At 38.3% G+C, this 14,311-nt stretch overlaps 3 protein-coding genes across 3 annotated transcripts; all 3 read right to left on the bottom strand.

Moving 5' to 3' along the window:
- Positions 1-1,715: 1,715 nt before the first annotated feature.
- LOC126615223 (uncharacterized) lies at positions 1,716-4,811 on the bottom strand. The gene is made up of 7 exons (XM_050283024.1): positions 4,598-4,811; positions 4,439-4,504; positions 3,935-4,033; positions 3,710-3,771; positions 3,461-3,620; positions 3,106-3,312; positions 1,716-2,916 (listed from the first exon to the last, which is right to left on the bottom strand). Exons 1-7 carry the CDS (start codon positions 4,670-4,672, stop codon positions 1,990-1,992), a joined length of 1,596 nt encoding a protein of 531 aa, XP_050138981.1. The 5' UTR covers positions 4,673-4,811; the 3' UTR covers positions 1,716-1,989.
- A 963-nt stretch (positions 4,812-5,774) lies between these two features.
- On the bottom strand, positions 5,775-7,357 carry LOC126615233 (cytochrome b-c1 complex subunit 8). Its single transcript, XM_050283033.1, has 2 exons — positions 7,103-7,357; positions 5,775-6,075 (listed from the first exon to the last, which is right to left on the bottom strand). The coding sequence occupies exons 1-2, from the start codon at positions 7,270-7,272 to the stop codon at positions 6,027-6,029; spliced, it is 219 nt and encodes a 72-aa protein (XP_050138990.1). The 5' UTR covers positions 7,273-7,357; the 3' UTR covers positions 5,775-6,026.
- A 652-nt stretch (positions 7,358-8,009) lies between these two features.
- On the bottom strand, positions 8,010-11,769 carry LOC126615228 (KH domain-containing protein At3g08620-like). Its single transcript, XM_050283028.1, has 7 exons — positions 11,320-11,769; positions 10,524-10,672; positions 9,489-9,605; positions 9,089-9,205; positions 8,798-8,941; positions 8,375-8,513; positions 8,010-8,300 (listed from the first exon to the last, which is right to left on the bottom strand). Exons 1-7 carry the CDS (start codon positions 11,486-11,488, stop codon positions 8,284-8,286), a joined length of 852 nt encoding a protein of 283 aa, XP_050138985.1. The 5' UTR covers positions 11,489-11,769; the 3' UTR covers positions 8,010-8,283.
- Positions 11,770-14,311: the final 2,542 nt, after the last annotated feature.

Below are 14,311 nucleotides of genomic sequence, written 5' to 3'. Positions count from 1 at the left end.
ATTCGTCCATCTTGATCCCTTGAGTGTACCGTATGTGTCGTGAAGTATAATATGTACTTAATTAATTCGTCCTAGATTCGTAATTTACATATGAAAATATGTGATTTCAAGTTTCTACAATTTTTATGCCTTGTAACTTATGAAATGTTTCTCATATATAATTGAGGATATATTCTCTTTTGCTTTGGATATGTGTCTACTTTCTCTTTCATTTGTTCTTTTCTTCTTTAATGCTTCCTGGAATCTTACATTTGCTAAATTGCTTTCAAGGTCTAACTCCTTTTATTGATCCCTTCACTGTACGTATTGGCTCTTATATCTTGTTGCTGAAAGATATATGTCGGACGAATGTATCTCTCATGAGCTTGAATTGTTTTCGGAAACATAAATCCAGAACCCATTTCGATCCTTCGCTTTAGATTAGACACGTCTAGTTCCTTCCTTTTGTGGTGCTTCCAAGTATATTACTTTAGGATTTAATTCGTCCTTCTTGATGCCTTGAGTGTCATGAAGGATAATATGTACTTTATTCGTCCTTCTAAGTTCTGCAATCTTATCTTGCCCATTGATTAGTCAATCAATCACTCGTTCATTTGTTCTTTTCTTTCTTAATCTTTTAGGAATCTTACCTTTTGCTAAATTGCTTTCAAGTTCTAACTACTTTTCTTGATGCTTTCACTGTATATACAGGCCCTTATGTCTCGTCATTGTCGACGTAACGCTTTGCGCTTTGGTTTTTTTCATCATAATCATGAACGAGAAATCATGCATTTATAAGGAATAACAGTTCGTACTCAATGTATACAGTTAATATCAATCAACGACTCTAAATTTAACCCCTATATGAGTAACTCGCTTATCTATCTACACCCCATCTTTAAACTTAAATTCTCATTCTTTCTAAAAACACCCGATCTTTCTCTCTCTGTTAGGACAGTGCGATCGCGAAACACATTTCTATATTTGTGACTTGCCCTTGCCCAACAGGTGGAGTTGCACAAAAGGAATTACCTTTCCGCCTTTAGGAAGGAGGACCAAAACATTTGTTTTAAAGCTCTTAGATTTTGGCCAAATCCCACTGCCGATAACAACAACAACAATGTCACTCTCGGGAGTGGCATTTCGACTAACTTCATCTCTGAATCCCATAAATTCCGAAGATCTTGTTGTTTGCAGCTTGAATTTTCTGCTTAAAAGAACAGTGATTACTTCCTTCACATCTGCAATGCACAGTTTGTTATAAACGTGGCTAATTTTCAAAGAAACAAATGTCAATCCTTTATAATGGCATAAGAAAGTGTCTCAAAGGAGACAGTGTTACCTTCCCGGACCGAGAACTCTCTGTAGATTACTAAGGTGTTGAGACAATGGTGGGTAAACATCATCAGGAAGAGTGACCCCAAGTACACAATATGGATATGCACCAAAATCGTTATGGCATTCCATGTAAAACTCTTTTACAAGCAAAAGTGAAAACTTTGTTTTGCAACAAAGATGGGTGTTACGTAATTATCACCATCTCCAGTAAGACATCCAGAATTTCTGTCCTTCGTTAAAGACAGTACGGAGTGCATAGGACTGTACGAACCTTCCATACGCACAAGCTGGGGTACGTCCACGTTTAGTAGTTTCTCCGGTTTTTACTATAAGTGCAGGTTACATTTCAAAACGTGCAATCTGTGTGCAAGCTCGTAAGGATGCATTCGATTTGGCGATGGGTGTCAAAACAAAGAATATTGATCCAGTTGTAATCGACAAGATAAAAGATTTGTCTCCAAATTATACAAGACATAAAATTATGCCATTTTAATTTTGTCAAGGCAAGTTCAAATGTTGAGTCAAAATCCAAGAGATTGGGATCGTTTCACTGAGAACCGAAATTCAAGTGCCTTGTCCAAATAACCTTCACCTACGAGACATATCCCAGTAACCGCAGCTAAAATCTATGATGCCGACAAGTTGTGAAGCTTTCTTCGTCACTCTCTCCAGCTATGCTCTCTTTCGGAAAAGCCTTTGCTTCACAACTTTCTTTCTAGGTTTCTTGGCTACACATTCGTTCTCAACTTTGGCTCTCGCATTCTTCTCCTCCACTTTAGGTTTCTTCTCTGGTACTTCGGGTTTCTCCTCTGTTTCTTCGGGTTTCACTTCACAGCCTTCTGGACTCTCTGTGAAACATACTCTGTTTGCTTTAGCTTTCTTTCTCACTTGTTTAGGAGCAACTTCATCCACCTTCATTGCACAGGCTTCCTGCTCGGTTTCACAACCTTTGGGGCTCTCTGTGGGAAGCTTGGGAGAGGCTTCTAGGTCATCCATTTCAGGCACGACACCTCTCTTGGACCTTCGTTTCTGATCTGATCCCAAGTCTGGCGAAGCTTTTGTGTCATCCATTGCAGGCACAGTACCTCTCCTTGACCTTCGTAGCTGATTTGATTCAGAGTTGAAGTTGGTTTTTGAGTCATCTGCTACAGGCACCGTACCTCTCCTTGACCTTCGTAGCTGATTTGATTCAGAGTTGAAGTTCATTTTTGAGTCATCTGCTACAGGCGCAGCCCCTCTCTTTGACCTTCGTAGCTGATTTGATTCAGAGTTGAAGTTGGTTTTTGAGTCATCTGCTACAGGCGCAGCCCCTCTCTTTGACCTTCGTATCTGATTTGATTCCAAGTCTGTGGCAGCTTTTGCGTCATCCGTTGGAGGTACAATACCTCTCTTTGACCTTCGCCTCTGATCTGATTCTGAGCCCGGGGAAGGTTGTGAGTCATCAATCTCAGACACAGAACCTCTCTTAGTTCTTCGTTTTTGAGTTGATTCTGAGTCACGCTTCACGGCTGTCTTCGATGTATTTTCAGCACTGGGAATATCTTCTTTGTCCACAATGCTTTTTATACTAGACATTGATGATACTTTGACAATGTAGATCTGCAGTACATAACAACTGGTAGTTCAAGATTTGGTGTTTCAAAGAAGTTCGAAATTTCTCAAGTCAAGCCCAAGCCAATAATGATATATTCATGACTTTGAAAGACATCAATTGAAAGACTAAATAAACGATACTCTAATTACAATTTGCTCAAACGTATCATTGCTAGATTGAGACTAAATGCTTACCTTAAATCTTGTGGGTTCAGTCAGTTCAAACACAAGCGCATCACCATCATCCAACTTGTGTTCCAGTGCAAACGCTCTCCAGCCCCCACTAAGCCCAGTTCTTGAGCCAATGTAGACAGCATCGTACTCGTTGCCATTTTCATCCTCCAGCACCATATCTGAGCCCGTTTTTGAGAGATGTTCATCACAAAATCTTGTGGGAAGACCCTTGAAATCAAAACAAAATTCTCAAGCAAATAGATTAGCAAATAATACTAGGTCCCCCACAACTTGAATTGATACTGGTCAGATTATATGAAAAAGTGAAAACTAGTGATGGCCATAAGCTTAAAATGCAAATTTGGTTGCAACTTACCAACCAAAAACAGCTATAAACATGCGATCGAACCATTGTTTTAACGAAAGATGGATTATCAGTTTGTAGATTCTCCAGAAGCTTCTCTGCAGCTTTAAGAGCAGCTTGCCTTTCTTCATAAGAACAAAGTCTGACTTCTTCCATCGGCCTCGCAAGGTAGCTGAAAAATTCACACAAATACCACTATAACGCTACATTACCGATGCAGTATGGAAACATCAATTAAACAACCAAACAAATCTATTCAACCTTCCACAAAAAGATGAACTCGACCTCGACCTCTTCCTCAAAGGCGGAAGGTCTATGTCAACCTGAAATGGGGAACCAAAATCCAGTCTTTTTCTGTTAGTATAAACTATAAAGATAACTATCAACTGTACTGCATTGTTTCCCGTAAATTGATGGAAAGATTGATTGCTCAAAACTTGGTTCTCACACAAGGAACAGTTGTGATTAGAGACATGGATCACTTACATCATCACGATATGTTTGAACTGAATTGCGTTGACGGGAAGACCTTCTTGGCTCTATATCCAAACAAGCATTCCTTGCTTTAGGTTTCGAGACACGATGCTGCACCACAGAGATGTTCATGTTAATTATAACATAAGTGAACAGATTCAGTGCTAATTCGGTGTTACTCAAAGTGGTCAAATCCTTACTTATACAAGGCAATGACGAAATTAAAAGCGGCTATCCATTCCAAATGATCGAATTAACAAAATAATTAAGCTAGATGACGCGGTGATGGAGATAATTGAGAGCATTTAACAATCTGTATTAGCTTCGGAAACTTTCAGTGTTGCAACAATGAAAACTTTGCATGTGTTCCTAAGAAAAGGAAAGGAAAGGAGTTTGTCCATTTTTCGGGGTTCGAAGAAGCATGTAAATGTAAATAGAATAACAAGTGCATGTAAATGTAATAGAAATGAACGGACAAATTAGAAGTTGGAAACAAAGCCTGGTTCTTTTTCTAACCTGGGTCTTGTTCGGAGAAGCAGTCAAGTGGGTCAATGTCTTTGAAATGCTTGAGATTCCCAAATCCTTCGTCATCCAAACAGAAGAAATTACAGTCAAAAGATCGAAACTTTTTCGCAGGAGAAGGAAGAAGAAGTGAGTGGGATTTTAGACGCAGACCTGAAATTTCCTTTTGTTTTCTTCGAGACGCTGGTTGCGAGCTTCTTCGTAAGTGGTGGCGGCGATGGCAACCATTTTCGGTCGGAAACGGATTCGGTACAACGGCGGAAGGCGGAGGTGAGATCGATGGGAGAAGTTTGGGAACGGCGATTGAGAAAACGAGAGTTGAGTTATTGGGGCTGCGGGTAAAGAGAGTGAGGAGAGTGGAGGGAGTGGAGAGAGTGGCGCATTGAACGAGGTAAAGAAAGTGCGCCTTTTTGAATTTCAAATTTACTTGGCTTTCCAACCCAAAGTTCAATATATAAATTTTACTTGCCTAAAAGGTTAAACCCGATTGCCCCTACTGCCTGTACGACGTGATTTCGGTTCATTAAGTTTAATTGAAGACATAATCCGATACACTAAATGTCATTATATAAATAGTTGAAATATTTTTCAAACGTTCAACCATTTATATTAGAACATTTGATATACTTGAACATATTTCTAGTACATTGATCGTTTCTACGTGTACTGAAAGCTCACTAGTCACTATGAACGGATGAGGAAGGTCGGAAGAGGGTTTGAGCAGTACTAGGATTTGTGCACGCGTTCGTCTTGATTGTGGCCATGCATCAACTCACAACATGTCAAAGGTCAAGAATAGTTCATGCATGAGTGCATGCGTAGACTAATTGTGACCATCATGATCACTAATTGTGACCATCATAATTTCGACGTACAAGGGAAATAACCTCTTGCGAGCAACAGAATATCCCAAATCACATCAATAAACTGGTCTAAAGTTAAGAGTCTTGACCCTTAACCTGATATCAATTTAAAATTACGTACCCAAGAAATCAATAGCAAATTTACGGTTGAGAGAGAACAAACAATGATGCCAGCTAAACTCTAGTGCTTTTGAAACGATTGAAAACGCTTTTGATGGAAATGTTTTGAGACCAATCCAAAATTAAAATGCAAGTAAATCCTAAAAAAACACTTAAAATGTTTCCTGCAAAAAGCATATAAGTGGCTCTTCTTGTAAGAGGCACTTCGTTATGTGCTTCTTATAGGAGGGGGCTTCGTTATGAGGAAGCACATCAGTGCTTTTGGAACCCAAACATAATTGCCAGAAAAGATTTCGGTCATTTTAAATGTGTTTCCAAACTAGCCCTTAGGCCCCACATGAGCCATATGAAATTTAAAAGCATTATTCTATTTGGCACCAAACCAATTTCATATCCAGCAACACCCAAAAATTGTCAATTGAACGAGTACTCGTCGAGACAAGGACTGGAATTCCCAGTAGCTAAGCTCAACATTGAAGTACAAGTTTAATCAACTTGAACAGAAGCTAATAACCGAAAATCTCAACTTATTGGCAGTAGAATCGAGAAAAGCTACAATCTTTCTGGCAAATCACCAGAAATCGTCCGAAAGCATGATCTCAGTACCTGTGCTCCATCTTCTCCTTTTCCTGGTAGGCATTAACATACCTGCATACAATTCAAGATTGAGCATACAAATGAAAAATGTTGTTGACCTATAACAATTTTACGGATTGGGCTGAGAGCAAGTCACAAAACTGAGTGCAATAGCGTTATAAGATTCATACAGCCAACTCCACTTAATGGAAAAAAAATTTGTTGTTGTTGTTGTTGTTGGGCTGACAGCAAGTGATGACGAAGTCAAAACATCGATTATGAAAAGAAAGCGGATGGCATATACGGACTTGCCCAAACTTAGCAATGTTAAAATGTACAATTGACGAACAAGATGCCTATCAAAACAAGAATCCTACATAATTTAAGCCTTATACACAACTTACCTATATATATATATATATATATATATATATATATCATTCTATATGTTAGTTTATACGTCTGATTTCCGTCATTAAATGGCAATTAAGCCTGTATTAAAAGTCTTAGCAATACTTCATAACCGCAATTGATCACTGATGATGGTTTCAAGCTACACAACTCGCTACATTAATACCTTTGTATCGACATAAGATAAACAAATTGAGCTACTTTCGTGTATATATGTAAACAAAAACCCGAAAATTCGTATCTCAGGGTTGCCCCTCTTCACCAAGCAGGCTCAAATCCAATGACAGGAGCTAAAACAATCAACTAATCCAAAAAAAAAACCAAAAAGATCATTACTTTTAATTTTTTTTCACAAAATCCAGTAAAAACTACAGTCTGCATGCGATTATAAAATATCAAAAGATGCTACGTTTCTTCTTTTTTTTCTTCCAATTTTCATCCAACATCATCAGCTCCAATCCAAACAAATAATCAAAATATAAATAAGATTTAATTATCGTTACGAAATTGAAATCCTTGTGCCGAAAATCATAGAAAAGTATGGTGAATTGGTGATTGGTGAAGTTTTGCGAGAAAACTGCATTTAATATACCAATTTTCCAACGTATATATGTGTGTATATACAGATAAATAGATCAAAAATAATAAGAAGACGAAGATTCGGAGGAGGAGAAGGAGAAGAGAGTACGTGTAGACGCCGACGAGAGGGCCGAGGAGGAGGGTGGCGCTAATCCAGTTCTCGGAGACCTTGTGGTGGATCTTGTTGGGCAGATCTTTCCAGAGTCCCGGCATCACCTTCTGCTGGAACGGCGACAGGGCGTACACCACCGCCTTCATCTTCACCGGCAGCTTCCCCATTTTTCTCAGTCCTCTCCAGAAACTTCTCAACTTCCCTTCTTCTTCGTCCTCTCTGACGTGAAATGAAACTGCTTTGCCTTACGCAACTCTAGTTCTTATTATATAATCAAAGCCCATCGTTAGGCCCATACAACCAAGTTGGAATCGTTAGGCCCATACAACCAAGTTGGAGATTATATCATTTATTGTCAGGCCCATTAAAAACGCTGTAAAGCCCATTCACTTAAATAAGCCCATGGGCGAGGCCCGGTCTCCGGACCTCGCCTCTCATAAAACCCTTTTGGGGTGGGGAACTAGGAATTTGAGTGAAGTCTCACAATGAGTTAGACGTAAGTTAGTATTGAAGTCGCCATTTAAGGCAATGGGTCAATCGAGCCTGAGATCTCCTACTTACAAGTTGAGAAAAATATAGCTAAACTGTAGTGCTAGTGGCATTATTCGAGTTATGAATACGAAGAGAATGATATGAACTGATTGAGTTACAAGTTATTTGTACAAAGTTTGACGAATTCAGTCATTTCCAAACTCAATTTCGCAAGGGTCTCAAGTTCAATTTCCCCCTGCAAATTGGTTAAAGAGCATTCACTCATGTACATGAGATCTTGAGTTCGATTTTCCCGTCCTCTATCGTTGTATGGTCATATCACTGCAGGTTGAGATAATGTTGATCAAGGTGTATGTTCATCATCTTACTTCGCAAAAACACTAATTTAGAGAACTGAACTCACCCAAAAATGTAAAAACATATAAAACAATCGATGCATATTCCTCTTCGGAGTTTAGACAGAGTCAAGTTAATAACGGATACATGTTCAGCATAATAAAGAATAACTTATAGGACATAATTTTTCTATTTCTAAAATCACAATAGACTACAAACACGAAAGCTATAACAAAAGAATATCTCTGGTCATCCGTATATCTTAATGTCATGGAAGAAAACCCCTGCATTGATCCTCACCGAACAGGTCCACAACGCATCGTCCCTTACAGTTTGCATACAGAATTGAATTACACAGACAAGCATCCTGTGGCAAGTAAGCTCAAGAGTCGTAAGGGAGGACAAACCAATAGAAGAGGAGTTAAGTGAACCATTACAGACCAGTTTTGGCACGCTTCATCCCGCTTGAAGTGAAAGGAGAGACACTACCATATGGTTGAGGGCTCTCTTCTCGTAAATTGGATTTTAGCATAGCTAGTTCTCTCAACTGTTCCCTCTTGTAGTGATCTTGTGACTCATCCTGAAATGAAAATCAGAATCCAGTATCCATGATTTTTGTGAAGAAAAAATGTGATTAAAAACCGAGAGTTATAGCTCACAATTTGTGTGAAAAATGTGATCAAAGAACAAGCGGTCCTTTTATATGAATGAAGGGCATCTACGTATTGTATATTGAGGGAAGGAGAAATCAGTTTCATGATTCGTTGTAATATGTATTTGAGAAAGAAAAACGACACTTCATAGCGTAAAGGCAAAATAAAGTATTTGTATTGGAAAGCCAAAGGGACGAGTTAGAAACGATACCATAGGTTTGAGAAGTTCTTCTATGATTTGTTTTGCCTGTCTCAACCGCATATCAACAATATTAGCAGGCAATTCAGCCTCAATTATAATGTGCAGTGGATCATTCAGATGTTCATAGCCTGGCCTTCCCCTCAAAGATTCCTCCTTGAGAATAAGAAGGCATGAAATACAAGTCAAAATACGTCAACAAAATAGATAGCATAAAATGAAAACTCAAGAAAAAAAAGAACTTGATTTTAAATAATGAAAATTTCTTTTCGTAATAAATAACAAAACTGGGAATAATTCTACCTTGTCAATATCTCTTATTGAACATTTTCCTCTTATGTACACACGACAGCCTGTAGAAGCTTCCACCCGCTTTAGTGAATTGCCTCTAGGACCCAGAAGCCGGCCCACAAAATTGAACTACAAAATAGAAGTTTCAGTACTGCAAACAAGAGAAGGGGTGAATATCAATAAGGTCCTTATATAAGAACTTGTTTCTCAGTCAATCATAAATCATATGTGCGGCTGAGAATCCTGAGAAACATGCACTTATTTTAAGAACCTTATCGAATAATAACTCTACGCGTGCTTGCGCATGCAAACACCTCCCAATAATACGTTTTTGTTAACCATTAAACCAACAACTTTGAGTTTAAGATAGCGATGTCCCTTAACGCGCTGTCAAGTTATATGGGTGGCTTACATTTGGAAAGCTGTCTACTGGAATATCCAAGCGCAAAATCCTCTTCACAATGTAGGAACTTGGGCTTGATGGTGCAACTTGCCACTCCATATTCATCCCTTGTGGACCGCCCATTCTCTGTTACATTATGCAAGCAAATCCAGACTATTGAAACTATACCAAGATGCAAAAAAGATGAACAGAAGTAGCATGGCGGTACTGATAAAAAGATAAAACTGAGAAAAAGAAGGAAGATGGGAACCTGTAGCGCATTCCATAGAAAATAAATGTGACAAAAGCTTAATATACATACAATTAACATAGCGGGAATCCAAGCTTGTCAAGCAACATAAAATGGCATGGGAATAAATAAAATCAATTAAACTTTAACCGTATTGTAAAGCTGAAACTTCCACTATTTACCATATAATAATGGATTTATATGAAGCCAGTGCATTTACGGACACCCTGCCTTAACCACTCTTTGACTATATCCTGGATCAAAATGAATTCAGAATTGAGAAAGCCGCCTATTGCAAATAGATGAATTTGGAAAAAGTCAGTGGATAACTGACCCAGGAAGAAACAATGCCGTAGGCTGATACATAAGAGTGTTTTAGCAGTCTTCAAGTCCACAAAAAAGTAAGCAACACTGTGTTTCAACCTGTGGATAGAAGACCACCATAATTAACTTCCAAACTCCCCATACTGCATTGCACATTCTAATCCCACTTCAGGCCAGATCCAAATCTTCCAAGTGGAATACTACTGGCTATCTCTCAGGACCTGATTATGCTTTCTTCTTGCTGAATGCCACACTACTATTTACGAGTATTATAACTAGTTTTTCAGACTGACATTCTTTTCATACGAGTTACGGAGGTATGCCCAGACAAGCATAGAACTCATTTAGGGATATGCATTTTAATTAAATCAGGCAGGGGACAGCAAGAAAAATATTCAATAAACTACTGTGCTATATATAAAATAAAATGGAAATGCGGATGTGCACAGTAAGGGTGTTGCATTAGGGAGTACATAATTGCCGACACTTACATCATGAGGCCGTACGTTCCAGCCACGGAGGCCTGGCCCTCTATAATTTGGCATTATGTCTGAACCAATAGGGCTAGGGCTTCCACGCTGCAGTCTGTCAAAGTCACTAAACCCTTGGTTGGGCATCATTCCTGAGACGCGAATTATCTCTACCAATACAGAAGAGTACCAAAGTTAGCAAATTCCTTCCTCAACATATAACACAATGAAAACAAGAATATTAGCATTGAATCAGTTTCCTGACAGAGTTCAACTCGTCAACATTACAAATAGAAAACTCCTGAGTTGGAGTGATTAGTGATTCCATGAAATGAAAGAACACATAACATGAACAAACATACAAGTCAACTCCAATATTGTGGGGAAAATGAAGTTCCATTTTACCCCAAAGAATTTAATCTTCAAGCCGTTCCTAGAGGCAGAAAATTCAACATTCTAATCTCCCTATCAACAAGTTCTGATCTTTTTCCTCAAGCATTTCATAGTTCATCAATTACCCAATTCCGAAATACAGAAATGAACAGCAGGTAGATCTTTTTCTTGGCATAATCTCAATTGGGTTCACGGGAAAAAGCTGAAAGATTCCGGTTTTCGGCACAAACAACATCCAGGAAAAGCAATTGCCCAATACACACATACAGAAAGAACAAGCATACAGAGCTTTTTCATTGCACAATCTCAATTGGGTTCACAGAAAAAAGCTCAACAAACATCCTAAACAATTCCAAATCCGAATCACAACACCGAAAATAAGAACTTAATCCGATAGTAAAAATACGGTTGAAAGGGTAGAAACCTTGATTCAAGAGGCGGCCGCATATGGGGACGACCTGCGCGAAAGGCCCGAGCTTTTGGTGCTCCGCCAGCAGCTCCGTCAAGTACTGGCTCTCCACATCCGGCGGCGTTCTCAGGTGCGGCGAGAGCGCCCTCGCCGGAGAGAAATTCTGAGCGTATGAACCCGACATTGAAATCCCAATGGAGGATAAGAGCTCAGAAGGGTACAGAATTGAGTGAAACGGTGAGAGACTTGTACTGTGCTGGGTCTTCTGGGTTTGCTGGGTAGAGAAATAAAAGTAATGGTAGGCAGAGTGGTGGGGTTTTATAATTGAGAAGGTTTTAATGGCGTCTTTTGCTTACTTGCTGTAGCTAGAGAGAGAAAGAGAGAGGAGAGAGAGAGAGGCGATGCGGATTCCATATCGTTCAGATTTTCACACTATCTCTCTCCTCCCTCTCTCTCTCTCCTATCTCTCTCTAGCTCCTTCCTTCTCTGTCGTTGCTGTAAGATTTTAAGACTGACACCTCACGCAGAGACTGACAGGAGGAGTAGAGGAGCGAACCCACTCGCTCTCACAGCGCGTGAGATCGTGGATCCAATCTGGTGCTGCAGAAAGGTCACCGGATGTGGGACCAGGGGCCGCGGGGTGGACCCGGATCCCGCATGTGAGCCGTGCAAATGAAAACCACGCTCCTTTTTCAGGGTGGGGCTGGCGGCCCCCTTTCACTCCCTTGAATATTCGCATCGTTAGTCTACGAATCCACGGTCTCCATGTCTACACCTCCTGCACTATACAATTTAAAATATAAATAAATAAGAGTTGAAGATTTATTGTTCACGACTGCGTGATTAACTGTTAACTGTTGAATTAATATATGTAAGAATTGGTTATGATTATGAATTAAATTGATACTTGTAGATGCAGGTTACATATTTCTATTATATTTGTCAAAGATCAGAAGTTATGTGCAAATTCTCATTAAAAATTGAAAATTTTCGTTGAAATTGCTTGTTTGAAAATTTCCCGATAGTTGATGACGGCTCATATGTGAAAAACGATTATTAAAATAGGATTCGTCTTTGAATTAGGTTAAGCAACAAATTAGGTCCCCCAATGAAATTGTGAATTCATTAAGACATTGCGATAATGGTCTTAATCAAAGGATGGGGAGGGTTAAGTTGTCATCTTGTTCTTGGAGTATAAAGAGTTTGGTTGGTTGGAGAGGGTTCCTATTTGAACCACAACTTGGTATTTTGGAAACTTGAGGTCATAGTATATGAATTTGATGGCAACTAGTTTGACCAAGGCTCTTCCCAATGAGAAACTTCTTTATTTATTTACGTAACCACGTATCGATGAATGCTAAATACAATCGTACGTGTATTGTTGGCGTATATAATCTTAGGCATAATCGTACTTTTTCTTAGTTTCATTGTTTTTAAATTTAGTATCAAATTCATTATTCATGATATTTAAACTCAACACGCTTTATTTACAATTAAAGAGGTATACATCAACGTTGGAAAATGAAATCCAGCCTCAGTGAATGTCAATAGTAATTTGGTTTATTATACTTTTACCCCATTTTGTATAATGGTTGTGAGTGATATAATGAGCTGTGTTTGGTATAACTAACATGATACAAAAAAAAAAAAAAAACACAATGTGATTTTTATGCATAAGAAATAAGAGTGCAAGTGGTTAGGGTTTTGCAAGATGGAATGAGATTCCCTTCGAATTTCTATATTCAGATCTCGCAGACGGAGAGACTCAGACCACTCAATTTTAATTGTACGGTCCCCATTAGTCTATTACACCAACCCACTTCACAAAAACACAAAAACTTGAACGACTCGATCTCTTTTTATCTCTTAAACTGTTCGAATATCCAGTCTACAGACTCTAAACGCAGAGACTCGAAGTAGATCTAAATTCTTTACAAGATGTGCAAGAGTTTAATAATTTTGGGAGGTTCCCAAAGGTGACATGGATTGTTTTGATCCCTACATTACATTGTTGTCTCCGGCGCAACGTGCTGTGCCCATCTACTTTTTTTTCTAACACACCTTAGACGTTGGAGGAATCCTATGCAAACTATATTTCATTTCCAACCATGTCTTAAGAGAAATGAAAAAATAAATAAATAAATAAATAACAAAGTAGGTGTGTTTTAGTAATATAAATGAGTGTATTGCAACCTTTTCATTTGTGCGTTTTCTGACTATTTTTTTCATCTTACAATATTGCACAATGATTCAAATAGTCTATTTTTTATATCACTCTTTAAAGATCAATTATGTTAAAAATCAACCAAGTCTGAAATCGTTTAATCATCTTATGAATATCCAATAGATAGACGAACTATGTAATTCCGTTAAACACTAAAATTTCAACAATCTTAATCAAATAGTTGACCAATTTCTAATTTTGTTTATCTTTTTCCAAACTTCATATTTGAAGTGTGAGTATAAAACGGTTCCAACCACAATGCAACTAAAAAAATAGAACGAAAAAGTTCGACAGAGGTGGTCAGCATCCCTAAAATGGTTATATACTAATGATTTGATGCATCAGTAGGCCGCCGAATGAAATGAATTCTTAAAAACAAAAAAAAAAAGCTAGGTAGGAGCTGTCCACAAGCTTTGGACATCACATCTGTCTTGAGGTTGTTTGCTTAATTGGCGCATAGGGAAGTAGTTAACTATATTAGGCAATTATTCTTTGTTTTAAACAAACTGCCATGCCATCTAACCATCACTTTGATTCCTCAAAAGAAATAAAGAAAACAAAAACTCATGACCATCTCTATGTAACCATGACTTCTATTATTTCAATTTTCATGGCACCAATATATCTTTACTGATGCGTTTTGTGTTAATAGTATAATATCATGTATAAACACATGTTTCTAGCAGCAGTGTAATTATTTTGTTAATGTTCTTATTGAATCAATAAGGTTTTGACATCAAAGTATGGGGGCTACAATGCTACGTTAACAATCTAACTGTTGTC

The sequence above is a fragment of the Malus sylvestris genome, chromosome 3 (genome assembly GCF_916048215.2).
Source record: "Malus sylvestris chromosome 3, drMalSylv7.2, whole genome shotgun sequence".
Taxonomy (NCBI): Eukaryota; Viridiplantae; Streptophyta; class Magnoliopsida; order Rosales; family Rosaceae; genus Malus; species Malus sylvestris.
The sequence above is the reverse complement of the archived record's forward strand: the minus strand, read 5'-3'. Positions and strand labels throughout refer to the sequence as shown.